We start from the raw sequence: 24,735 nt of genomic DNA, 5'->3' as shown, positions 1-24,735 counted from the left end.
TGCATATGCATGCAGTGTATTCACCTGCTTTTGTAACACTCCTTAATCTTCTTTTCTTGTGTATAACCTGAAGTAACATAATTTGTTATAATGTTTGTAGCTGGTGTGCATAGCTCACTTTGCCATTAACGTTCTCCTTTCCTTTGCTACTAGATTTACACATAACGATGACCTGTATATACATAATACATACACGTATAATCATGGTGTAGCCCAAGAGTGTGCCTTTCTAATAAATAAAGAAGGACTAAACATTGAGTTTCAATGAGGGCTAGGTTGCAGACATGAATGGTGATAAAACCTAAGTACCAGGTTTCTAGTGTCTATGATATTATTTTCCATGTTACAAAAAAGTTTACTGAGACTAATAACCTTACCATCAAAATGATATAGTTAGTTAGCTTATATACAGATGTATATTATATTAACAACTAATAACAAGTATGCATAAAATAAAACACTGCTTAGAGCAGTGTTAGGAGCAGTGTTAGGACTGGAAATTAGAGTAATGGTACCTAGCCCACAATTCAAATATCAGCGTCAGCTAAGCAGCTGCTTGGTTTGCTGGTTCCAAGGTATACAAAAAGATTAGATGGTATATATACACAGGCCATCAGCTATATATGCTGTAGTACTGGCTGAGTAATTGAGATGTAGCTATAGCAAACTATCAGAGCCCTATAGTACCACTTAAAATGATCTGAATGATAGACTAACTCCTCTTCCTGTTTGTAACCATTTTATGGCTTATGATTAGTGTTACAAATAAATGATTTTGAATTGGCACAGGTTGGTATACTCTATGTAGGTTGATCACACAAAACTGTTACATGTTCAGTGGCTCTAATGATCAAGACACATCAGTCAGGGGTTTGTGGAGAAGTCAATATACCAGGAGAGAAATCACTCTGCCCCTGACACTAATAGAGTAGCGCAGGGATTTTAATAGAACAGTCAAACTACCCTTCAGTCTACTAGGAAATTTGTGAGTGGTGGTGGCAATGGTTAGATTCAGACAGTGGTCAGAGACATTATTAGACATCAGGTATAACCACCTACACATGCTGATCAGCCCTATTAAGGACATTTGGGATCCAGCAGTTTCGGCCACTTTTTGTTAGCTAGAGGTTTTCCTCTTTCGGGGGTAAAATGTACTATCTAACCAGACCTATTGGGACTAAAATTTTTGTCATTAGGCCAGGCCAAGTTAATTCACAGTTTATCATCACCGCCCACATGGGTTTTTAGGAATAGAGCAATAATTTCATAATTCATTATTTCTCACGTGATAACCATTGCTTACGCTTCTGTGAACTCATTTTTGTATATTAAAACATGGTGTGTGCAACAAACGTGACGATTATCCCCAGCCTGGACTAGTTAGAACCTTCAATAAATGAATTTCTAAAGAGAGATTACATAAACGAGTAGCTAAGTATTGACAGTGACGTAATCAAATAAGCTTGCAATTATTGTTAAACTAGCTAGCAACTGTGTGAAGCTACTTTTTAAATCAATTTCCATGTTTGAAATATGAAAAATGACCTCCCGCCCACATAACTTTTTCAAATATCCCGGACGATAAACTGTGAATCAACTTGGCCTGGCCTTATATAATAATGAGGTATTTTCTATTGTGTAGGAGTTTGTTAAGAGAGATTTCACTTAAAACCATAAAACAAACGTATTGGAAGGCACAACTAATAGAGGCGCAAGCCAATTATCCCGCTTGACAATAACAGTAAAAGTACACGCAGGTACTAATGCCCCTATCAATGTAATCCCCGACTACCACTAGATACGGGCTGAAGTGGAGATTTTCATCACTAAAAATTACAATTTCCCACCTACTGAGGAAATATTAGCCTCTGACTTGCAAACCCTGGGTAACGATTCCGGGAGAATTTTAAGATTAATGGAAATAGTTTTTATTTAACATAGCCTTGTACAGTACTCCCTGAGGATCTCATAAACACTTAGTTTTTAAAAATCCGTCATAGGATGGTGGAGTTATAAGCAATTTTGTCCTTGAAAGTAGGCAAATTTTTCTCCATATCTTTCCATTGAAAATAGTCCCCAAAATGGCACAATTGAACAAATGCTTATAAGTGAGCTTTGCAATAACATTTTGAACTTCTGTTTTTTGTTATAAATACCTTGATACATGGACCACAGTGTAACCTTACTTGTAAGACCCTCTGAATAAAGGTCACCTCCATAGAAAGCCACGAAATAGCATCTTGCAGATGGCAAAACTGCATACACATGGTGAAGTGCAACCACTCTGTACCAGTCATCTCCACTCAAAAATACAATGTGCATGCAAAACAAGGAGTTGTACTGTTGATTTATAGCTGCTTATATGATTATTTTTTCTCTTAATGTATAGCTCCTTGACAGCTACCAAAATGGTGCATCAAAGAGATAAGGTATTTGTGGTGCAAATTTGCTGACTTTTAGCATAGTAATATTAAAACCTACATGGACAAAAATGCTCACCTAGGTGTAACTAACATGTCCTGGGTCGTTTCTTGCAAAGAGAACATAACATTGTGGTGGCTACATTGCAAAATAATCTTATAATTGGCATAAAACTCCACACAAACATATTTGTAGCAGAAAACTAACTGCACCATCATATTCCTTGCCCCCAGAAACCCTAGAAATGATCCAATTGTTTGATCAATCACTCGTACGGCAGCAAATTGATTGTGCCAACTCTTCAATGGAAGATTCACGGAGAAAATTTTACGCAAAATTTACGGAATTCCGGAATCGCTACCCTGGGCTAGGAGGGGATTTGAACGGTCTATAGTGTTGGTCTAGCAATGAGTAGGTGCGAGTGGATTCTTATGAATGTAGTAGTTAGCGCCTCCAGACACTCCTTCCAAATTAAAAGCACACATTGTTGCCGCCTGAGTGAATTTCTTTAGTGAAGACAAATCCCCACTATGTCGGGGAAATTTAGCGATCAATTCCCCCACCATCCCCGACCCTCAGCCCGTATCAGTGGTAGTCGGGAATTACCTGATAGGCGCATAATACAACACCGACAATACAAACTAGTTAGCTACACCAAGGAGTCACGTACATACAGCACTGTGAGGTAAAGTGCAGTTATCATCTAACTAAAATTTCTTTCTTACTTGTTACAGGTAGCTAACGAGTATACCTAGCTGCAATGCTGTATTCCTTTGCAACACCTCTTAGACCTTGGCTTGACTGCACTAAATGCTCACTGCCCGCTCTAAATTTGCAAGAGTTGTTTGTAAAGGGTGTATAATTATTTATGCAAGCAGTATCCATGGTAATTATATCACAGTTGCGTGATAATCACGTGGCCAATGCGGCCTGTATGTCACGTCACTGATTGGCTGGGGACTCACTTTGAATGCCGTTCTGAAGAAAATTTCGTACACCTACTTACACGTTGCACCTTGAAACGAATCGATTTAAATGTGGGAACTTGCTACCGAAGGCGGGGAACTTATGCGTAGGAAAAACTTTGCGAATCCGGCTGTATAGGCAAGACCATAGGTAAGACCTACGCTTTTCTTGGTCATGTGATCGGAAACAGCTGGCAGAAGAAGTGCAACAATTTGTGGCTACCAAACGATTGAAAACACGAACATCAAAGAAAGTTGTAAGTGCAGTATGTGGTGACTGTTCAATTAGAGTGTTTGACTGACTGCTTTTTAGAGTACCTCAATCTTGTGTGCATTTTTGAGGGGGGAGCACATTCCCCCCATGGATATACTACTGTATTCATACATGTAGAAACTCTAGTAGCATTTGTATTACAGTATGTCCTACATTATGTGCCGCATTCATTCGCATAACCTTTTTTATCACAGATTGGAGAGGATCCTTTAGATTCACCTTTACAGAAGTGAGTACTTGGTCATTGACAAGTGTCCCAAGATGCCACTCCCTAGACAAGCCTATGTTATTTTGTGATGTGACAAATCAGACCGCACGAACAACCATTCTTTGAAAGGTTTGAATTGAGGTTTGAAATCTGTGTTTTATGCTTTTTAGCAACAGTATGCTCTTCAAGACTTGCTAGCTACCTGCACTGTAACATTGTCATCACCAGTCATTGCTTATCATAGACGGCCATATTGACAGTGCTGTCAATTGTGAAGCAGCCAAACCATATAGCTACCAATGGCGGATCCAGGATGGGGCATTTGGGGCAAATGCCCCCCCACTCAACCTCCTTCACCTTGTGGAGTAGCCAGTCATGCTTCTGATTAAAATAGCTAGCTACTAAACTTTATGTCAGACCAAGGTCAGTTTATGAAACACTTATGAAAATATGCACATTTTACTAGCATTCACCTGAAACCAAAGTCAAACTAGCTGTGAAATTGGCACCCAGCACATTCGTGCGTGCTAAGCACCTCTAAAAGTAATTGTCGTGTTGCTGTTGTTTAAGACATTCAGAGCCTTTTAAACAGCTATAAATACTTCACAACCATCTGAAAAGGCCAAAATGGCAAAAATCAACAGTGAGACACTACTAAGAGGTGATTATTTGCTGCTTCAAAAATGCAGCACTGAACTACAGAATCTAGCTCTCCCCAATCACCTACAACTTAGTCTGTTTGTGCCCCTCCCCTTGTCAGCTCCTGGATCCACCCCTGTAGCTACCACTGATCACTTGGCCACTGAAGGTGAATCTGACAGAGGTGTAATGTGAGAGGCTAATGGACGAGGCAGCACTCAGTGGACATACCTACAGTCAATCAATATATATTCAAATGTGAGCGAGTATACAGCTATACTTTAATTTGTTTTACATTTGTTCTTCTAGTGTGATACAATCCACTTCTGAATGTCGTCAGTCTTCCGAAGTGAAATTGAAAAGCACAGCATTTTAAAATAGTGAACGTTATGTCAAATAGTAAACATTAATGTACAGTGTGTACAGTTTATTATTATGAACAGATTTAAGAATCAGTAACACTACTATTATGTTCAATATTGTAAGCTCTTGTATTATGGTGTGTGTGGTAGTATTCTGGAAGTCAGCAAAATAAAGCTATAACCTGCAATTATTCTGTGGTACTCTGATTTACCAAACACAGAATACTTTTGCGATAGAGTACTGTAGTTTTTTTTGTGATAATTTGGTCTGGTTACGCTTCTGTTTTCACAGTCTATATATGACTTGTACAACTGTTAGAAATTGTAGCACTAGTTGAATGTCTCTTGTGTCAGTGATCTCTATTTCAGCCACCTTCTTGTTTATTGCTTTATGTGACATATAATATTTAAATTCTTTTGAATTGCAGTTTCTTTGGTAAATAATGCTGGAGGCACTGTAAGGTACATCTAGGAGACTGTTAGGGAGGGCCAAGTGTAGACATCAGCCTATTATGCTTTTAATTTTACCTATTATGCTATGCTGCAGTGCTCAAAAATTTAACCTATTATGCTCATACTTTTTGCCCCAACTTCCATGGTTAACTAATAATTTTATCCTTTTACACAGCATATGAATGACAATAATATTTGGCCTGAAAGCAATTGTTTACAGTTAACCATCAAAAAATAAATCATTTGCAGCCCAATAGCTCTAATGTCAAATGTGTACCTACTATATACTTTATTGAAATTACTCATTAGACTACAGACCACTATATACTTTCCTTTCAGCATATACTGTAGGAAATTGCAGTGGTATGGCTACACAAGACTTTGCAGATATTCGATCTTTTTCCATGATGTACATTATTCACTGATACAATTTTAAAGTATTGCAGAATCTACCCATTATGCTATAGCATTATGCTTGATGCTTCTATACGCACCTATTATGCTAAAAATTATGCCAGCATAATAGGCTGGTGCCTAGCCAAGTGTACACTTTAGTCAAAATTAATAATACTATGCTCAAAATTTAAAATTTATGCATTCAGTTGAATTCTCACCTATTAGGTCCCATTATGCAATTTAATTGCTTTGATGATGCTCATTCAGGTACATAGGTGAATGCTCTAGGTTATATATATATATATATATATATATATATATATATATATATATACCACTACACTATAACCCTAACCCTGACTGTTCTATTAGAGTGTTAATCTAAGGAGCTATGTATATACAACAATTATGCTTTTGAGTGCTCCGCTGTAGTTTGCATTTCCACTGACTGCTTTGTTATCTATTTTCAATCCATAGATTTAGATATTCACCTAATAATTATATGCTAGCATTATGCTGGTTAACACTGTGCTTTCAGTACTAGTGTTCCCATTATGTTTGTATATTGCTCACTTTTATTGTAATATTGGAGAATTTTCATCAGTGGATGCTCTATTAGAGTATTTCACTACAAACTGACGGTTTTATTAGAAAGTATTTGGATGTTTTAGCATTTCCACCAACTACTCTCAATCTATTTTCAAGTATGCTAACATTATGCTAGTGTAGCACTCTAGCATATAATATAATATGTTGACATATTTGGCGGAGGCCTGGGGGTCAAAGAATTTAGAATAAAATTAATATTGTTTATTTCACTAGGAGGAGAACAATACAACTCTGTTACACAGGCTATATTCTTTCACATAAGTTTAGTTGGTAAGTGCATGCAGCTTGATGAATGAAGGATACTTACCTTCCTAAACTTTGTTGGATATTTTCTGAGAACGTTTTTAATTAGGCATCCTATCTTTGAATCTGAGAGCAATTACTTAAGATTTTACATGCTTTGAATAGCATACAATAGCCTAAAAAATTAGCTTTCTGAGAAAGAACTTGTTTGTACTCACTGGTTATAATTAATTTATCAATTGAATTTTGCAGTGACTGCTGTATTAGAGTATCCCGATCTTTACACAAAATTTGCCCATAGCATACAGTTTATTTTTCATTTATAGCTCTTGCCTTCTATTTGACCATAATTGGCTTTCTCTACTTCAACACATGCAGTAAATTAGCTATCCCAGCTTATGGTGTGAATGTAAGGATGGTTTACTATAATTCCAAGGTGAGCAAGAGAAGAGCCGGGGGCTGTTTGGCTATGCTCAGATCCGCCCGGCTATGTCTGTAAAAATTATGGTGGAACATGCCGTAATGTGCTATAATTTTCTGATAAATGGTTCTGTGAAACTGCACGTAGATTGATACTGTATATCTCAGATAACTAATCAGGATGAAGTGGCCCTATATAGCAAGCTACATAGTGTAGTAAAAGCTGTCACATGATTGCTGTCTACAATACAGTATGTTACACAACAGATATTATTCAAACTTTTTTTACATTTTCAATCATTCCCATACATACCAGAGTTCACCCATTTAAGTTATTCAAATATCATTCAAGATCAGATGTCAGAAAGCCAGTATTTTTTCACGAGTGAGAGTTATAACACCATGTAATAATTTACCCAAATATATAGTTAGTATAACTTCAACTGATGAATTTAAGAAATTGATATACTATTATTCACCCAACACCATATAATTAATTCTTTTACTTTTTACCTGTTTACTAGGTGTAACAGGCTGATAGCCTTACAATTTACTTGTTAATGTTTATTTTTATTATCATTGCATTTTTTACTATCTGAGTAGTAAAATCCCATTCATTTCATTGAAAGATTGTCTAAGAATCAACCCAAAGAATGGTGAATAGACTGTGTATGAACCACTGAATAGAAGAGTTTACATGCTATAAATTTATAGATATTAATGGATCATGTGATCCAATATTTATGAACTCACACGAAACATTTTGCTATCAAGAAGTAACACTGTGGAGTTTTTTGTGCAGTTTAAAGCACTTTGCTTGTCAGGAACATTTACTGCATGGGTACTTTACTAAATACAGTGTATTTATCTTTACTGTCAAGTTACAACCATACTTGAAAAGGTCAAACTGCATAATGGTATATGCTACAAAATACATACACATAATTCACCAAAAGTAGCAAGCACTGCATGAAGAAGGCTATTAACACTGTAAAAATATCATATGTATAGTACACTAATATAGATGCATACTATAGTAGGTAAACAAAATGCACTACAAGGACGGTCCAAGTTTCAGTAGCTTTCCTTATCATAGGAATGGTAGTGAAGCTGCCATAAATATTTCTATAAGATGGAAAGGTATGGAAATAAGGCCATTTTACTATCTTTCTGAAAGCTATATGGAAACTGGAATCTTTCTGTAATGATGATCCCCTTAGTTTACCACTCTAATTTGTATAGCGTTTTATACATCCAATATAGCTAACATGGTAAAACAACCTTCTTCAAGCAATGAAGATTCCTAAGTATTTAATTAATCGTTAATGCTTGCAAGTAGCTACTTGAATACAAAAATCTATGATCGTTTCAACCCTAAGGGAAGTAAAAGGGATTGTGAAATAAAATAAGAGCTCAAACTATGTCTCTTCCTTCAAACATTCAAGGCCTGCATATGTACCAATCAATTATTATTATTATTATTGTAAAACACACATCATGTACAACATGAGAAATAATTATTCAGAAACTACAAATATATATCATAGTGTTCTGTTATAAATCTTCTTAGGATGTTGCAGGAACCCAATAAGACACTTTTCTGTAGTTTAGAAATCAAAGTTCCATAGAAAATGTTCAAAGATTGGAGATGCTTGGCCAAACACATGGGGCTCGATCCAAGGGAACCAATCACAAGTGATACAACTACAGCACGCATATTCCACATTCTCTGGATCTCAATTTTCAAATCTGTATACTTCTCACATTTCTCATTAATCTTCTGACTAAGCCTAATGTCATCGGGGACAGCTACATCAATTTAAAAAGCAGTATTATGTTGGTGACTAATACACAAAATGTCAGGCATTATGTTATATTATTATTATTACTTGGTTGTATAATTATTATGGATACAATTTTTGTAAATAGCACAAATTATTTTGCATGTGATGGATTGAGGTAAAATACCCTTACAAAGTTTCAATATTAGGGCATATGCTGCTATAATAATTTATTTATTCATTAATTTTTTATTGATGCTTTATACAGCACATGTACAAGTACTGAAGGTCTGTAAAACACTTATATTACAGTATGTAATTTTTTGCAGCTTAGTTCCTTGAAAATAGCTCAGTACTTCCTAATTGAGCAGTCAGTGAAAATGGAAATTGTAATAGAGCACTCAAATTGATCATGAGCTCCTTGGGTTGATACTCTAATGGAACAGTCACTTTGTAGTGAAATACTCTATAATAGAGTATATATATATATATTATATGCTAAGTTGTTAATAGTATTTCATTAAGTGACCATTCTATTACAGTATTTCACTGACTGCTTTATTAGAGTATCTCTATGGGAAGGAGGCTATTCCCTTACAGATTTGCCACCACAAAAAGTAGATTGATATACTTGCTTGTACCTTTCAACAACACACTGGCCTGGGAATTGCTAACTACTGACAGCTTCAGTAGGAGTTCCTGGAAACCCTAAGCACACACTTGATCCAACTTCTATGATATTGAATGCACAAACATTGCGCCTATTATCCTAGCTTTAAAAACTCAATGCTTTAGCTTACCTATTATGCCCCAAATTATATGCTGCCTAAATCAGCACCAGAGCAGCAGGCCTAATACCTTAATTTTGGTGACATTATAATAGTACTTCCAGCAAGTTGACACTCATTCATTAGCAATTGAAATACAAACAACATATTCATCCACCACAAAGTTTGTATGTGACTGGGCCTGCAAAAAGAGAGATATGGGCACACAAAATTTATCTACTTTCAAATTTTCACTGCTCATAATGTTTTATTTCCTCATTATGCTATGACCATATAATTTTCTTAAACATTTAATTGGCTTTATAATACAAGTTACGGAATGCAAAAATTATCCATTACTAAGATATAATGACATGTCTGGGCACATAAAATATTACGTTATCTTTGTTTTTCAACAATTATCATGAATTTGGCCTTGTATAAGTAAAAAAATGAAGTGTGCCGCACACCATAATGTCACAATATATACACCATTATCAAATGGTGTGTATTTGACATGCTTGGTGTGTTAGGCACACTTCATTTTTACAGTATATATAGCACTGTGACTACATTTCTGGCTCATAATATTGCTGGCTATGATTGCATCAAGAGTTCATAAGAGGAAGAGGGAGAGCTTCCAATGTTCAATATACCCTGTACAAACACACTCCCACAGGTTCACCTTTTGATGCCTCTCTTAGTATGTAGAGGTATTGATTGGTGTTTAATACAACTCTGGTGGTATGAGAGAACTGTTGGTAGGTGTTGAATATGGTGAAGCCTCTATTCTTAGTATTCTACAGAAAACAGAGTGAGGTATTGATACTGCAATGCATTTCATAAATGCATCTCAGTTAGATACTCTCTCTGCCTGCCATATCTATTGATTTTAATTATAATTATGTAACATTTAAAATACGGATATATAGTGTATAATTATACATGTGATAGCTGCTTAAATGTGTCTATAGCTTTATGCACTGTCTAATGTGAATAAACATAATATATATTAACCAATAATATATTTTACAATGTTTACTTTGTAGACCATTTTCTTTTTTTTGTTAAATCCTCAATTGGGTTGTGTGCTTTGACTGCATCTCTATTGTTGGTGAACTCGTAATATTGTCGGCTAGTTTGCTCACTGTGACTGAGGTGACGAGCAACATTCCGTAAGTCACGATCATCTAGAAGGCTAGCAGCTTCAGTGGACACAGCAATCCGGTATTTGCTTGGTGGGGGTGGCAGCAAGTCTTTGAAACCATTAACGGTTGCAGCTTCCCTGATTTTTCTGTACACTTGTGTGTACTTGTTACCATTTGGTGTCAGAAAGAATAGTTCTTCGCAACCTTTGCTTGGCATTATATGAGCACACTTGTAACAATCTAAAATTGCTTCCTTCTCTCTGGTGAGAACTAACCGTGCTCTTCCTTGAGGACCTGTCTTGTGGTGTAGGCAAGACACCACCACCATACCATCATTGGTGCAATCTTTCTCATCATATTCATGGAGAGTTAAGTTTTGTATAACACCTGACCTTTGACAGTTGCCATATAACATTAGTGCAGCGGCATATGCTGTAATCATCTTTACATCTGGTAGTCTAAATGCCGTCTTTAATGACTTCATGGCTTTCTTTACTCTTTTAGTTACTGTTGGGTTATCTAAGAAATCTTGAGGGCTGCAAATGGATGGGAGCTCTTTGACGACCTTTTGGCTGTGTTCCTGTCTTTGGATGGCTATAGACTTTGACAACGAGTGTACCCACTGTCTTAGCAGGTCCAGAAGCCTACAACCCTTTATATACAGCTCTTGATCCTCTTTGGAGTTATCATGCAAGACAAAATTAATGGCCAGTTTGAGTCTCCTCAGCTTTTCAGCATTAGTTGTTGGCTTGTATCGATTTATGTGCTTTAGGTGGTGATAATAGCTTTCCAAATTTCTAGCATCTAGCAGTAGATCAATTGTATATAATGATGCATATTTTGCAGTGTACTGGAAATACTTCTGAAGATCCCTTACAATAGCTGTTGCTGTATTTGAAGAACGATTTCCACCTGCAATTCCTTCAAGGTACTGCTTGAATTTGGTAAAGTGGAATCGATTGTGTGACTCATTATTTCTGGCCTACAGTGCACAGATAATCTGTATGCTGATGTATGCTCAACACACTTACAAGTGAGCTGCTGGCACTGGGTCCTGCTTCAGTAGACCTATCTTGCATATCAGCACTTTTTTTCTGGACATTTGCTAACCGGTTCTGAAACAATTATGCTTAGTGATATTGCGTTTACCAAGTTTACAATCACTACCTTCTTTTCTATGCCAAGCCATTTCTTTTGTTCTGCTTCATTAAGTAGCTTGTGGACACAACGGAGATGATCTGCAAGTTTTGACACAGTTGAATTGCAGCCTGAAATCGGACAATCTCTTAACAATCTTCTTGTTCTCGTAGGTTTGGAGTCTGATCATCGGAATACACATGCAAATAATTATGCATGATTTATTGAGGAATGCATACACACACAATGACTGTCTCTGGGAAAATTGGCATTATAATTAATTTTCAAGTTGGTTTGGATGTTATAGTACCAACTTTCTCAGAGTCTGTATTGCCCAGTAACATATATAGTGTGACATACCATTACAAATTTGAATATCACTTTCACTATCACTCCTCAGGATACGCCGGCTGCTTGAAAGTGTTCTTTTGTGCTTGTTTTTAAGGTTGAAAGCTGCAAAGTGTACATATATTAGCTATAATAAAGTATCTGCTTATATATTTAGTAAGCATATACATACTTGTTTGTACATATGACATATTATGCTTGTTATGGAAGCAATGAAGGTATAATTATGTTATTATATGTGCAATATTATGCTCTTACAGTTTTCAGAATTATTGCTGACATCACTGTCACTGCCGCCACACAAGCTATCATCCTCTTCTAAGTGTAAATATCTTGCTAAAGTATGCATAGTGCATAGATTTTTCACCTTTTTGAAGACTTTCTTCACTGCTGCTATCAAAATCAGCTCGAAACTTTTTTTACAGCTGTTTGTAAGCATAAAGTTAATGTACGAGATATACTGCTTCATCCACCTACACATCTCAATGTTCCAATCACTGCCACTATCACTTTGATAGCTGCCTTCACTGTTATCATCATCATTGTCTGTATTAAATTGATACATATGCATAATTATTATTTATATACTACAGGACTATAATTACCATTCAGGAAAAATTTTGCTAGTGTACTATCTGTCTCCCTGTCACCCACAAGCTTCTTGGACTTGCCACTATATTCTAAACAGTAATGAAATAAAATTGATAGCATAATTTATTGCATCCCTCAGCAACCTCTTTTACAGTAATCATCATCACACTTCCTTATGTGCATCTTGCCTGTTGCATTATCACCTATAATTATGTCCTTTGTATATACATGTACATATAGAGGGATTGTGCATAATTTTCAGCATTTTCATAAACGTACAAAGAATTATCTTCTACCCAAAAATACTATAATGATGTTGATAATATAACTACATGTATAGTGTACATATAGAATTGATGATAAGATTTTGTACTGCATTTCCTTCTTCATACTCTGAATTGTCAGAACATAAGCAGCGACAGAATTAACATTGATTATTTGGAGCCTTGTTAATGCTACTTGGCTGCATAGTTATTCCCCAAGACTCCAGGAGCAGCTGCAACTCAGCAATTCTGTATACCATCTTTTACATCCAACTAAGCACTAGTACTATATGTATAGGTTATAATGACTAACATTTCAAAAAGTGTATGTGCATGTGAATTTACTCCTTCCCGTAGAGTACTCTCTGTACTCTTGTGAAAATGATGAAAACACTGTATGATTTCATATCTACATGTATACTCACTGATATCATGTTCTACTCCCTCCCCTGTTATATCATCATGCCACTCTTTCCTGAATGCTGCTAAATCTGTGTTATCCTGAAATGAGATAACTACATAATTTATAATTCTCAATGGAAGACTTTTCGTATATCAACACTTTAGATGTGTTTACACAATTAAAACTCCGCGTGGTTACTTAAAGCCACTGTGGTCACTATGAAGTTTTGATGAGCTGATTGCTGTACCTGGAAAGCCTGCTTGCATTTGTTTGGATGATCATCAAAATATTCATCATCAAAATATTCATCAAAATCATCACTGCAGCCACTAGCACACTGTCATATGATAGTATATGAACCACTGTGAACTGTATATATATTATATACTTGCCTCAATATCTGCACTATCAAGATCACTAATAGACTGTACATGGAGCATAGAATGTAATAAAATTTCAAAATGGTACATGCATTACTTACAAATTGATCAGAACTTGAATCCATGTTAGATCAAGAACCTGCAATAACCAACAGTATTAAGTCAGGGTATTATACTGGCAAGCAAAAGGATTTTCAGGTAGGTATATATATCCAAACATACCAATATTGTAAAAGTTTAGCATAAATATAATATAGTGATGATTAGCTATTTTATACAACTATGATCGCACACTAGGAGGCAATCTATTACTGTAGCTATTTGCCTAGGGATGCACCAAGTATGCTCAAAACTATTATGTTATGCTGCACTGCTCAAAATTTTTGCCCATTTATGTTCAAATTATGCTCAACATTTATGCCCATGTTTTGCTTACAATTTTGCACGTTTATGGGCAAAATTAATAGTAAATGGCTGAAGCAGGCTATAATCCTTACTTACTACAATGCATTTCACAGAAAAGATTGTTAGAACAGCCAGCTGCCTGATTGTTCTGTCAGGGTTACTGACTGTTCTATTAGAATATATTGACCTTTTTCTATTATCTATTATTTGATAAGCAAGGATTTATAATATTGCACAAGATTTCTTCCCACTATGCTAGCATTATGCTCAATGCTTTCAGGTGCCATTCACTTGCTAGCGGTTGATGAATGTGGGCTCCACCTTGTTTATTGTGTCCATACAAATACATGAGTATTGGTATTCCAATTAATGCACACCACAAATGCCTCAGGAAAAATGAAAGCCAATGTGTAAATTATTCATTGTGAGCAAAAACACTTTAAATTTAGCTGAGGTTTATCACTAACTCTGAAACTGACTTTATTTACATTTCTATTTAGTGCTCACCAATAAACTACAGACAACACAGTCATAAGCACATTAAATGAAACCTTAAAATCTTAAACTTCATAAACAAGCCACACCATGCATGCTATAATTAGTTTTAAACCCTACTTAATTGAAATTTGTGCTGTTTTTGATACAAATAAGCAATAATGCATTACTATTCAGGCCATAGCAACCATTAACACACCAAATCAGTGAGAATTGTTTATATACAGTACATCACATACCTTAATGACTCTCTGTTTCTGTAGTAGAACAGGTTGTCAGCAATATCACTTTTTAAAGATGGAGAAATGTGGGCAACAACACATTCATACAGCAATAAAAATAATGGTGGTATCCATGAAGCCTTACAAAATTTAAAAAATTTGAAATCTAGCCAATCATATTTAAGTACATAATATTGCAGTATTGTGTTGCACATTTATAGTAGTAATAGCTAACTGATAAATTTTCCAAGTACACATCATAGCAGATAAATGATGATGTACTTTTAAGGAAGGTTAATTTTCTAAAGCTGCTTTTCTAAATAAAGCCCAACATGATATTTAATGCATTGTATTTATGCCATTAAGGCTTACCAGGATAGCATTTACTATTCAATACATTACCACCAACTAGTATGTGCAACAAACTGAACAACACAGCCTTGGGTTAAGGAATAGAGCCACTCTTATTTTAGAGGGGCTTACCCCATCCACTTTAAAGTCCAATATACTATAATAGAGCAGTCATGAACAGAAAAGGCATTTTATTATGAACTTTAATGTAAGACAGTTAAATTTTAATTTAAACTAGGTGTACCCGTGCAAAATGCGCGTGATACTAAGAATTTGTACAATTGTACTTAATTATTCAGACTGTTTTAAAATACGGTAATAATTTAAGACTAGTGGTACCCGCGCAAAATGCACGTGATACTAAGACAATTGTTATGTCCTATTGTGTGAATACACTTATATTTGAACATTACTAATGATCAAGGAGTAATCACATCATTACATACCAACAAAGACATGAATGGCAGGGATGTACTCAACTTTGATGATGTTACATGCACTAACAAAGTCTTTGAGTGTGGTATGAGGATCAGTTTACCAATAGTTGGTGCATCACCACAATGAGCTATGTTCTAATTCAACTTGCATTTGGCACATTCATTTTGTATATGTAGTCAATTTGAGTAACTGAATTGTAGTTTTATTTCTACATCCTAGTCATGGTAGTGTAATGTTTACTTATCGCATGACCAAGTGTGTATGCAGTACAGTGAGTATGGGTATTCAAGTTTATCAGCTGTACTGAGCAAGGTCAACACAACCATGTGGATTTGGATAGAGAAGAGTTTTTTTGTTGCTTTCTGAATCAAGGTGCATTACCAAGATGAATCCTTCATATGAAGAGTGGTTACTCTATAGAGGTTGAGAGAAATTGACTGATTGATTGTTGGTAGAGAGGTTGTGTGTGTTCTATTAGGGTAGATATCGCGATGTATGTTCTATTAGGGTAGTTCAACGGAGATAAGTAATAGAGCTTCTAGAAGCTTCAGCTGTCCCTGTGGAGTTACCAAGGAATGAAAACGTATCTTATGTCTCCCTACATATTGAAGACTGCAACAGTCACTTCATGATGTTGTCCACGATTCGTAGCCTGGTAAGGTAGATGTATGTTTTATTAGAGTAGTTGAACGTAATCTTCCTTTCTTCATCTCTCATAATGGCGAATCTTCCTTGTGTAGTCTGTTAGGTAGCCTGATTGGAGTGATCATAGTTCGTTAAATTGCCATCCCTACTATGACTGTTTCCTTCTCCCTTACAGTGCTGTTGCTGGTAATCCTACGTTTTAGGTCTGTCTGTAGTCCCTGACCTGCTTATATTCGTGTCGCAGTAGCTGACACTTCTCTATCCTTGTGGTGGACAGCACAGCAGGGTGCAGAGTGTGTATTCCCGGCGAATCTTCCCTCTGTAGACTGTCAAGCAGCCCCATCATAGATATTATGTACATACATAAAATTAGTTTTGAGCGGCAGACAAATACCACAATTGGGATGTACTCTATACTTCATTTGGATGATGTTGCATGAACTAACATAAAGTGCTTGAGTGTGGCATGAGGATCAGTTGACCAATGGTTGGTGCATTACCACAATGAGCTATATTCTAATTCAAGTTGCATTTGTCACATATAGTGGTATTATTCAGATAGATTGTTTTGTCAATATGAGTAACTGAATTGGAGTTTCATTTCTACATCCTAGTCATGGTATTGTTGTGTTGTTTATTTATTACATGACAGTGTGTATGCAGTACAGTATTGAGTACAGTATTCAAGTTAATTGGCTGCACTGAGCAAGGTCAACACCAGTATATGTGAAGAGTTGTATATCAGCATAGCCCAGGTGAATCCTTCATACGAAGAGTGGTTGCTCAGTAGAGCTTCTGGAAGTTTCAGCTGTCCCTGTTGAGTTTCCAAGGAGTGAAAATGTGTCCGTGTCTCCCTACACATTGAAGACTGCAATAGCAACTAAATGATATAGTCCCCACGATTCATCGCCTAGTAAGGTAGATGTATGTTCTATTAGAGTAGTTGAACGTAATTTTTCTTTGTTCACAAAGGTGTCATCCTGTAGGGTGCAGAGTGTGCATGTCATTGTAGGCAGCCTGGTCGGAGTGATCATCCCATTTTAACTTGCCACACCCACTATGAAACTATCCTTTATTGACTGTTTCATTTTCCCTTGCACTGTTGTTGCTAGTGATCCTCCGTTTTAGGTCTGTCTATAGTACCTGACCTGCTTGTCTACTTGTCGCAGTAGCTATACTTCGTCTAACACACAGCGGGATAGGCCTCAGGACGTCTATCTTGTAGTGGACAGCACAGCAGGGTGCAGAGTGTGTATTTCCGGCGAGTCTTCCTTGTGTAGCCTCTGTCCAGTAGCCCGATATAAATAATTAACCCTCTTAGGCTTGCCACACCCACTACGAAACTCTCCTTTATTGACTGTTTCCTTCTCCATTGCAGTGGTGTGCTGGTAATCCTCAATTTTAGGCTTCCCTGACTCCTGCCTGTCTTCATGTCGCTGTAGTTATACTTCGTCTAGTGCACAGCGGTGTAGGCCTCAGGACGTCTATCCTTGTAATGAGCGCAGCAGGGTGCAGATTGTGTATTCCCGATGAATCTTTCGTGTGTAGTCTCTGTCAAGTATTCGTAGACTGGCCACACCCACTACAAAACTCTCCTTTTATAGTGGCGAGTGTGTTTGCCGGATGATAGCGTACACACCAGATCACATGATCAAATTCGCTGATTTGATTGGTTAAATCATGAAAAAGCGATTGATCCTATCTCAATGTAAGCTTCTAGATATTAAATTTTAACCGTGACGTCATCTGATTTCTATTGGCAACGCATGTATACCGGGATGCCGTATACGCGTATCATAAACCTATAATGGCCATTGAAAGTGATAAGTATCTCGCAACCAAGGTTAGCACGTAATGATAGACACGAAAACCACCTTATGACACATTGTTATGGACGGATAGTTGATTTAGCGAGTTTGAAGCTAATCGGAGGAAAAACCTGGGAGGAGTTTGTGTTTGAAAATTTTATGGCCTCGATTTTAATGTTTCTCGTTCTGTCGGCCACAGGGGAGAGAAAAATCTGGTGTAGGCTGGGATGGGGAAGGCTGGTAACACGATAAGGGTCTCAAGAAAGTTATGGACGAATTCGTGTCTTCCTCCGGTAGTTACGGTGGTTTAAAGGGTATTTTCCGTGGTTTAACGAATCGCCACCAATCCTGGATCATAAGATTTGTCTCAAATTCTAGAATTGAATGGTACCGATCCGATTGAAATCCTACCAAGAATGACGGATCAGTGATCGAAAAACACGTGCGTGGGCAAAGAGAATTAATATATAGACAATCAAAATGGTCTTAAATTAGCAGTAGATATATCCAATAAACATTTCACAATTACAAAAATGGTACCTAAATGACTAGCTACCTACATAAAGTCACCACAATGTCAAAGGGTTACAAGGGGGTTCCATACGTCCTCAACAATCGACACCCACTTTTCTACACATCATCTGATTCGGCTCATCGAGCTGAGTTGTTTGATACGTAGTTTCAAGTCATCGGATCAAAGATGACCGAGTTATGGCCTTTCAAACTTTTCTGCATACATATTCAGTTTTATATGCATACACATATACATACATACATACATACATACATACATACATACATACAGTACATACAAACTTTTCACAATCAATCAATCAGTCAGTCACTTACATCATGTAAACTATTATGTGTAGATCAAGTTATAATTAATGTCCATCTGGTGAGGGCGAATATTAATTAGATGGTGCTACGTAACCCTAGGGTGGTGGACATTAATTAGAATAGGGTATGTACACAAAATTATCCATTTTCAGCTTCACACACACATTAATTTGCCTATATGCACAAAAAATCACCCAGCTTAGCACAAATACTTTTTACATGTATAAATGTATATACAAGGGGGTTCCATACGTCCTCAACAATCGACACCCACTTTTCTACACATCATCTGATTCGGCTCATCGAGCTGAGTTGTTTGATACGTAGTTTCAAGTCATCGGATCAAAGATGACCGAGTTATGGCCTTTCAAACTTTTCTACATACATATTCAGTTTTATATGCATACACATATACATACATACATACATACATACATACATACATACATACATACATACATACATACATACAATACAAACTTTTCACAATCAATCAGTCAGTCACTTACATCATGCAAACTATTATGTGTAGATCAAGTTAATGTCCATCTGGTGAGGGCGAATATTAATTAGACGGTGCTACGTAACCCTAGGGTGGTGGACATTAATTAGAATAGGGTTATGTACACAAAATCATCTATTTTCAGCTTCACACACACACTAATTTGCCTATATGCACAAAAAATCACCCAGCTTAGCAAAAATACTTTTTACATGTATAAATGTATATAGGTGAAAGGTAAGGTTTGGTTACAAGGGGGTTACCAAACAGAGAGCTCCCTGGTGCAGAGCACCAGGGAACTCACAACACAATGGTGACTCAGGCATGGATTGTGTGCGCATACCTAAGCTCAAAGTGTTGGGTCAGAGACCTGCCTGTCTCGAGGGCTACAGTTTAAATATATTAGTGGTTGGTTGTCTGCTGTGGTGCTTTGAGGTGTGTGAATGCAAGTTGATGAGTGTGTAAGTACAGGTTAGTGGGTGTGTAGTTATGTTAGGTTAGGGGAGCGTAAGTGCTGGGGTAATACGCGTGTTGATGGATTAGGGACAGCGAAAGTAGTGTTAGAGTTAGGGTTATAATACAGTAAAATAAGGGCTCGTCCCATAGGCTCCAAACAGTGGAGACATTCAGTTGTGCTCAGCTGAAGTGGCAAAGGAACCATATTGCACAGATGCATTAGTCAGTTGTTGACCAAAGTATGAGCTTGGTAGCTGTATAGTAACAAAGATTGTATTTCTTTAGTAGCTCAATGTTGTTTTGATATATATACATATACATATATATATATATACACCTCAGATTGTGGTATTGTAATTGTAGCTCACAGTGGGTATAGGCAACTATGTACCTATCCTGGGTTATGGTATGTAACTGTGTGCTGGTGGCTATTATAGTCTCACCAAGTGGGAGTGCCACTCACACAATCTTCACTATTTGGTTTATAGCTGTATGGCCATATGTGTAGTTGTATTATTTGACTGGCAAGTTTAATTCGTCGTGTAATAGCTACACGGAGACCAAATGGGTTGAGAATTTCCCATTATAAATATCCATCGTACTGGTCACGACCAGTTTCGTTTCAGCTCTACGCCGGAAACTCATCAGGCAACCTTAGACGCAGATTTAGTATTGCCAGAGTAGTGTTGTACTACTTTATGGTGAAGAATTGGTAGCCCGGTATGAGATACTCGGGCCGATGCGTTAGGGAGCGTCTGACGTCACGGCGTGGGGACGCTATTGTTTCTGAGTGTTTTGAAGTGTGAAAACCACGTGATATGGTGACACTTGTTGATAACACTTATTCCAAGTTTTGGAATATGTGGAATTGTAGTTTGTATCACAAGATTGGGGGTTTACTTTGTTATAGCGTCAATATACTCAGTGTGTTAGCTATAGAATTAGAATGAAACACCTTTGTATGAGCTAGCCTGACTGTGTATAGCTAGCTAGGTATAGTTATAGTTAGGGTTAGGGTTAGAGTTAGGGTTTTGGTTGTCATCTATCCTGTCAACTTCTGCTTGGCTTTCTCCTTGTTTGGCCTTTTTAATCACTTCTATATTCTCTTCAGTTCCTGGGGATAGCTGTCTCTTTGATCTGTTATTTTCCTTTGCTGAGTCACTCATTTTAATCAACAAATCAACAAAATCATCAATAATCAACAAAATCAACAACAAAACAATAATAATCAACAAAATACAAAAACCGGTTTCGGCTAAGAGCCTTCGTCAGTTTGTAATTGTGTGGATGTGTTAATTACTTATATATGCAAGGATCAATTGTGGGTTTAAGTTAAGTTGAGTCATGTGTATGTCATAATGTCTAAAAGTTGTAGTTGTGGGTTAGAGTATTTTATAATTTACTGATGATATTCATTCCAAAGGGTATTTTTGTTTTCATTGACTTTATCCATTCCATTTCTTTCTGTTTTCTAGTGTTTCTGTCGTCGTATTTGTCAATGATAGTCAGTTTGTAAATACTAAAGTCTTTATTGTGTAAAATAGGGTGGCGGTACAATGGTAAGTCAGTACTAGATTTAAATTTATTTCTATGATGACGCATTCTGATTCGGACAGTTGTTCCAGTTTCACCAATATATTGTTTCTGACATGTTTGGCATTCCAGTAGGTAGATAACATTCTTTGAGTCACAAGAGTAGATATCATTGATTTGATGGTAAGTTTTGTTCTGATGACTAGTAAAGTGGTTTTTGCTTGTCAATGTAGGACAGGTGGCACAGGTAGAATTTCTACAACTAATGTTCTTTGCTGGTATTGGAGGAGGTTTTGTAATATTTGGTAGTTGTGGTACATGTTGGGTAGATAAGGTTGTTTGGGTAGCTGCTCTTGTCAGTATTTTCCCAAGATTTGGAGGGGCTCTAACATGTTCGTGGTCCATTAGTAAGTGTTCTTCTAAATGTATCTTCTAGAAGCAATTGTGGCCAATGTTCCTTAATAATCGTAGCTGTTGGGATTGATGGATCATAGCTAGTAACAAAGGTTGTTTTCTGTTCTGTAGCTTTCTTAGTGGTGGTCAAATATTCTGCTCTTTGTTCAAAGGAGGGAAGTTCTTGTTGAGTAATGACTTTACTGTATTTTCTTTCTGTGAATTTACTTCTTAGGAGTTCTGTTTGTTCAATGTAAGTTGGTTGTTCTGAATTATTTCTTAACATTCTAATGACTTCTCCTTTGAATATCCCTTGCTTAGTAGCATTTGAATGGTGTGAGTCCCCTGGCAAATAGCTGAAAGTGTTTGTTGGTTTGAAAAAAGTAGTAGTGTGTAGTTTATTGCTTTTTACTGTAATGGTGAGATCTAGATAGTTGATTGAACCAGTAGAGGTTTCACTAGTGACTTTAATAGTGGGGTGATTGTTGTTGATATTATCGATCAGACTTTTCAATTTCTCACTTGTGTCAGTCCAGATAAGAAAAATGTCATCTATGTACCGTCGATAAAGGAAAGGCTTTGTTGTTTGTTGTAATATGTATTTTTCTTCAAAGTTTGTCATAAAAAGGTTTGCAAAATTAGGTGCCATTTTTGTCCCCATAGCCACTCCTTGAATTTGTAAAAATGATAGATTACAGAATGTAAAACAATTGTATTTAAGAATAAAATTGAGTATTTCTCTTAGTAATTGCAGTGGAGGCTGTTGCGGTGTTTCTGCTTCCTCCAAATACTTTAAAATTATTTCAATTGCCTCCTCTGTTGGTATGTTTGTGTATAGTGAACTGACATCTAATGAGGTCAGGATAGTGTTGTCTGGAACTTTCATAGGGGTTAGTTCCTGTAGTAATTGTGTGGAATTAGTAAGAATGTGAGGAATGGTTTTCACAATTGGCTTTAACAATATGTCCATAAAATGTGATAAGTTACTGGTTGGTGATTGTGTGGATGACACTATTGGTCTTACCGAGATTGGAGTTTTATGTAGTTTCTTTAGAAAATAAATTATTGGACTTCTCGGATTTTCTGGTGGTTTGATAAAATTGTAAGTGTCATGTTCCAGTATTCCTTTATCAACTGCCTCTTTAAGGTATTTGTTGATGGCTTTGGTTATTTCAGGATTGATATCTTCTGGAATTTGTTTGTAAATGTTAGTATTGCTCAAGTGTTTCATTCCATCTTCTATGTACCGTTCCATGGTTTCTACTACAATTGTATCACCTTTATCTGCTTTTTTAATTATGATGTCAGTTCTTTTTTTAAGTTGGTTGAGTGTTGTCCTCTCTGCAATACTTAAATTATTTTTAATGGGTGTTCTGGCATCGATAGCTTCTTCAACAGCTTCTAGGGTTAACTGTTGGTATCTTAAAATGATGGTGTTGAGGTTGTTATCAGTTGTAGTAGTGTTAACAGTAGGGTTATAATACAGTAAAATAAGGGCTCGTCCCATAGGCTCCAAACAGTGGAGACATTCAGTTGTGCTCAGCTGAAGTGGCAAAGGAACCATATTGCACAGATGCATTAGTCAGTTGTTGACCAAAGCATGAGCTTGGTAGCTGTATAGTAACAAAGATTGTATTTCTTTAGTAGCTCAATGTTGTTTTGATATATATACATATACATATATATATATACACACCTCAGATTGTGGTATTGTAATTGTAGCTCACAGTGGGTATAGGCAACTATGTACCTATCCTGGGTTATGGTATGTAACTGTGTGCTGGTGGCTATTATAGTCTCACCAGGTGGGAGTGCCACTCACACAATCTTCACTATTTGGTTTATAGCTGTATGGCCATATGTGTAGTTGTATTATTTGACTGGCAAGTTTAATTCGTCGTGTAATAGCTACACGGAGACCAAATGGGTTGAGAATTTCCCATTATAAATATCCATCGTACTGGTCACGACCGGTTTCGTTTCAGCTCTACGCCGGAAACTCATCAGGCAACCTTAGACGCGGATTTGGTATTGCCAGAGTAGTGTTGTACTACTTTATGGTGAAGAATTGGTAGCCCGGTATGAGATACTCGGGCCGACGCGTTATGTAGCGTCTGACGTCACGGCGTGGGGACGCTATTGTTTCTAAGTGTTTTGAAGTGTGAAAACCACGTGATATGGTGACACTTGTTGATAACACTTATTCCAAGTTTTGGAATATGTAAAATTGTAGTTTGTATCACAAGATTGGGGGTTTATCTTATCATAGCGTCAATATACTCAGTGTGTTAGCTATAGAATTAGACTGAAACACCTTTGTATGAGCTAGCCTGACTGTGTATAGCTAGCTAGGTATAGTTATAGTTAGGTTAGAACACAGGGGGTCTGGAGATTATGTTAGGGCAGTGAGTAGACAGATCACGCGAGTACAAGTTAGGTTAGGACTGTGTGAAGGCAGATCACGTGATTACTGAGTTAGAGTTAGGTGTAGGGTTTGGATTAGACAATGGTCACATGAGACACTCTTAGAGCTAGGGTTAGAGCTGAGCAGTGAATTATTTTGCTGTGTGCTGAGTTGCCTATGGTATGAATTGCAGTGAGAGAAGTGTTGCATCGTATTGCTGTTTTGTTATATTGTAAGTATGACATGCTTGTGGTGTCATGGGTAGCTACCCATTGTTATGTAGCAGCATTGATAGGTGCACCTCTACATTTTAGAATGCTATGCATGTCAGTTGACTTGATAGTGTAGTATGTAAACGAAAGCAACAATGTCATTGTCAGACATATAATACTGGTTGTATTCACTGCCAAAAGAATGCACATCTGTATAAGTTCAG

At 36.8% G+C, this 24,735-nt stretch overlaps 3 protein-coding genes and 1 long non-coding RNA gene across 12 annotated transcripts in view; all 4 read right to left on the bottom strand.

Annotated features, from left to right (window-relative positions):
- Positions 1-24,735, bottom strand: part of LOC136245365 (uncharacterized) — a 78,024-nt gene that overhangs the window by 48,707 nt on the left and 4,582 nt on the right. Inside the window, exons 2-7 of one of the 9 annotated variants that reach the window (XM_066036844.1) lie at positions 14,948-14,995; positions 13,910-13,947; positions 13,821-13,853; positions 13,676-13,765; positions 13,451-13,526; positions 12,942-12,965 (exon numbers count right to left, since the gene is read on the bottom strand). The exons of 2 other annotated variants lie outside the window; for them this stretch is intronic. The gene's annotated coding sequence lies outside the window, so the exon portion shown is untranslated. Of the gene's footprint in view, positions 1-24; positions 68-118; positions 173-12,941; positions 12,966-13,450; positions 13,527-13,675; positions 13,766-13,820; positions 13,854-13,909; positions 13,948-14,947; positions 14,996-18,758; positions 18,901-19,251; positions 19,389-19,520; positions 19,601-24,735 lie in introns of those variants that run through there. 6 more of the 9 variants (XM_066036846.1, XM_066036845.1, XM_066036849.1 and 3 more) reach the window with 6 other exon arrangements.
- On the bottom strand, positions 10,577-12,520 carry LOC136245459 (uncharacterized). The gene is made up of 5 exons (XM_066036996.1): positions 12,430-12,520; positions 12,184-12,276; positions 11,854-12,005; positions 11,718-11,801; positions 10,577-11,668 (listed from the first exon to the last, which is right to left on the bottom strand). Exons 1-5 carry the CDS (start codon positions 12,518-12,520, stop codon positions 10,577-10,579), a joined length of 1,512 nt encoding a protein of 503 aa, XP_065893068.1.
- LOC136245647 (uncharacterized) lies at positions 12,549-12,848 on the bottom strand. The gene is made up of 3 exons (XR_010696035.1): positions 12,777-12,848; positions 12,649-12,717; positions 12,549-12,596 (listed from the first exon to the last, which is right to left on the bottom strand). It is a non-coding gene; the product is annotated as an uncharacterized lncRNA (long non-coding RNA).
- Positions 21,888-23,402, bottom strand: LOC136245889 (uncharacterized). Its single transcript, XM_066037345.1, has one exon. The coding sequence runs from the start codon at positions 23,400-23,402 to the stop codon at positions 21,888-21,890; it is 1,515 nt and encodes a 504-aa protein (XP_065893417.1).

Source organism: Dysidea avara, chromosome 15 (assembly GCF_963678975.1).
Source record: "Dysidea avara chromosome 15, odDysAvar1.4, whole genome shotgun sequence".
NCBI lineage: Eukaryota > Metazoa > Porifera > Demospongiae > Dictyoceratida > Dysideidae > Dysidea > Dysidea avara.
The sequence above is the reverse complement of the archived record's forward strand: the minus strand, read 5'-3'. Positions and strand labels throughout refer to the sequence as shown.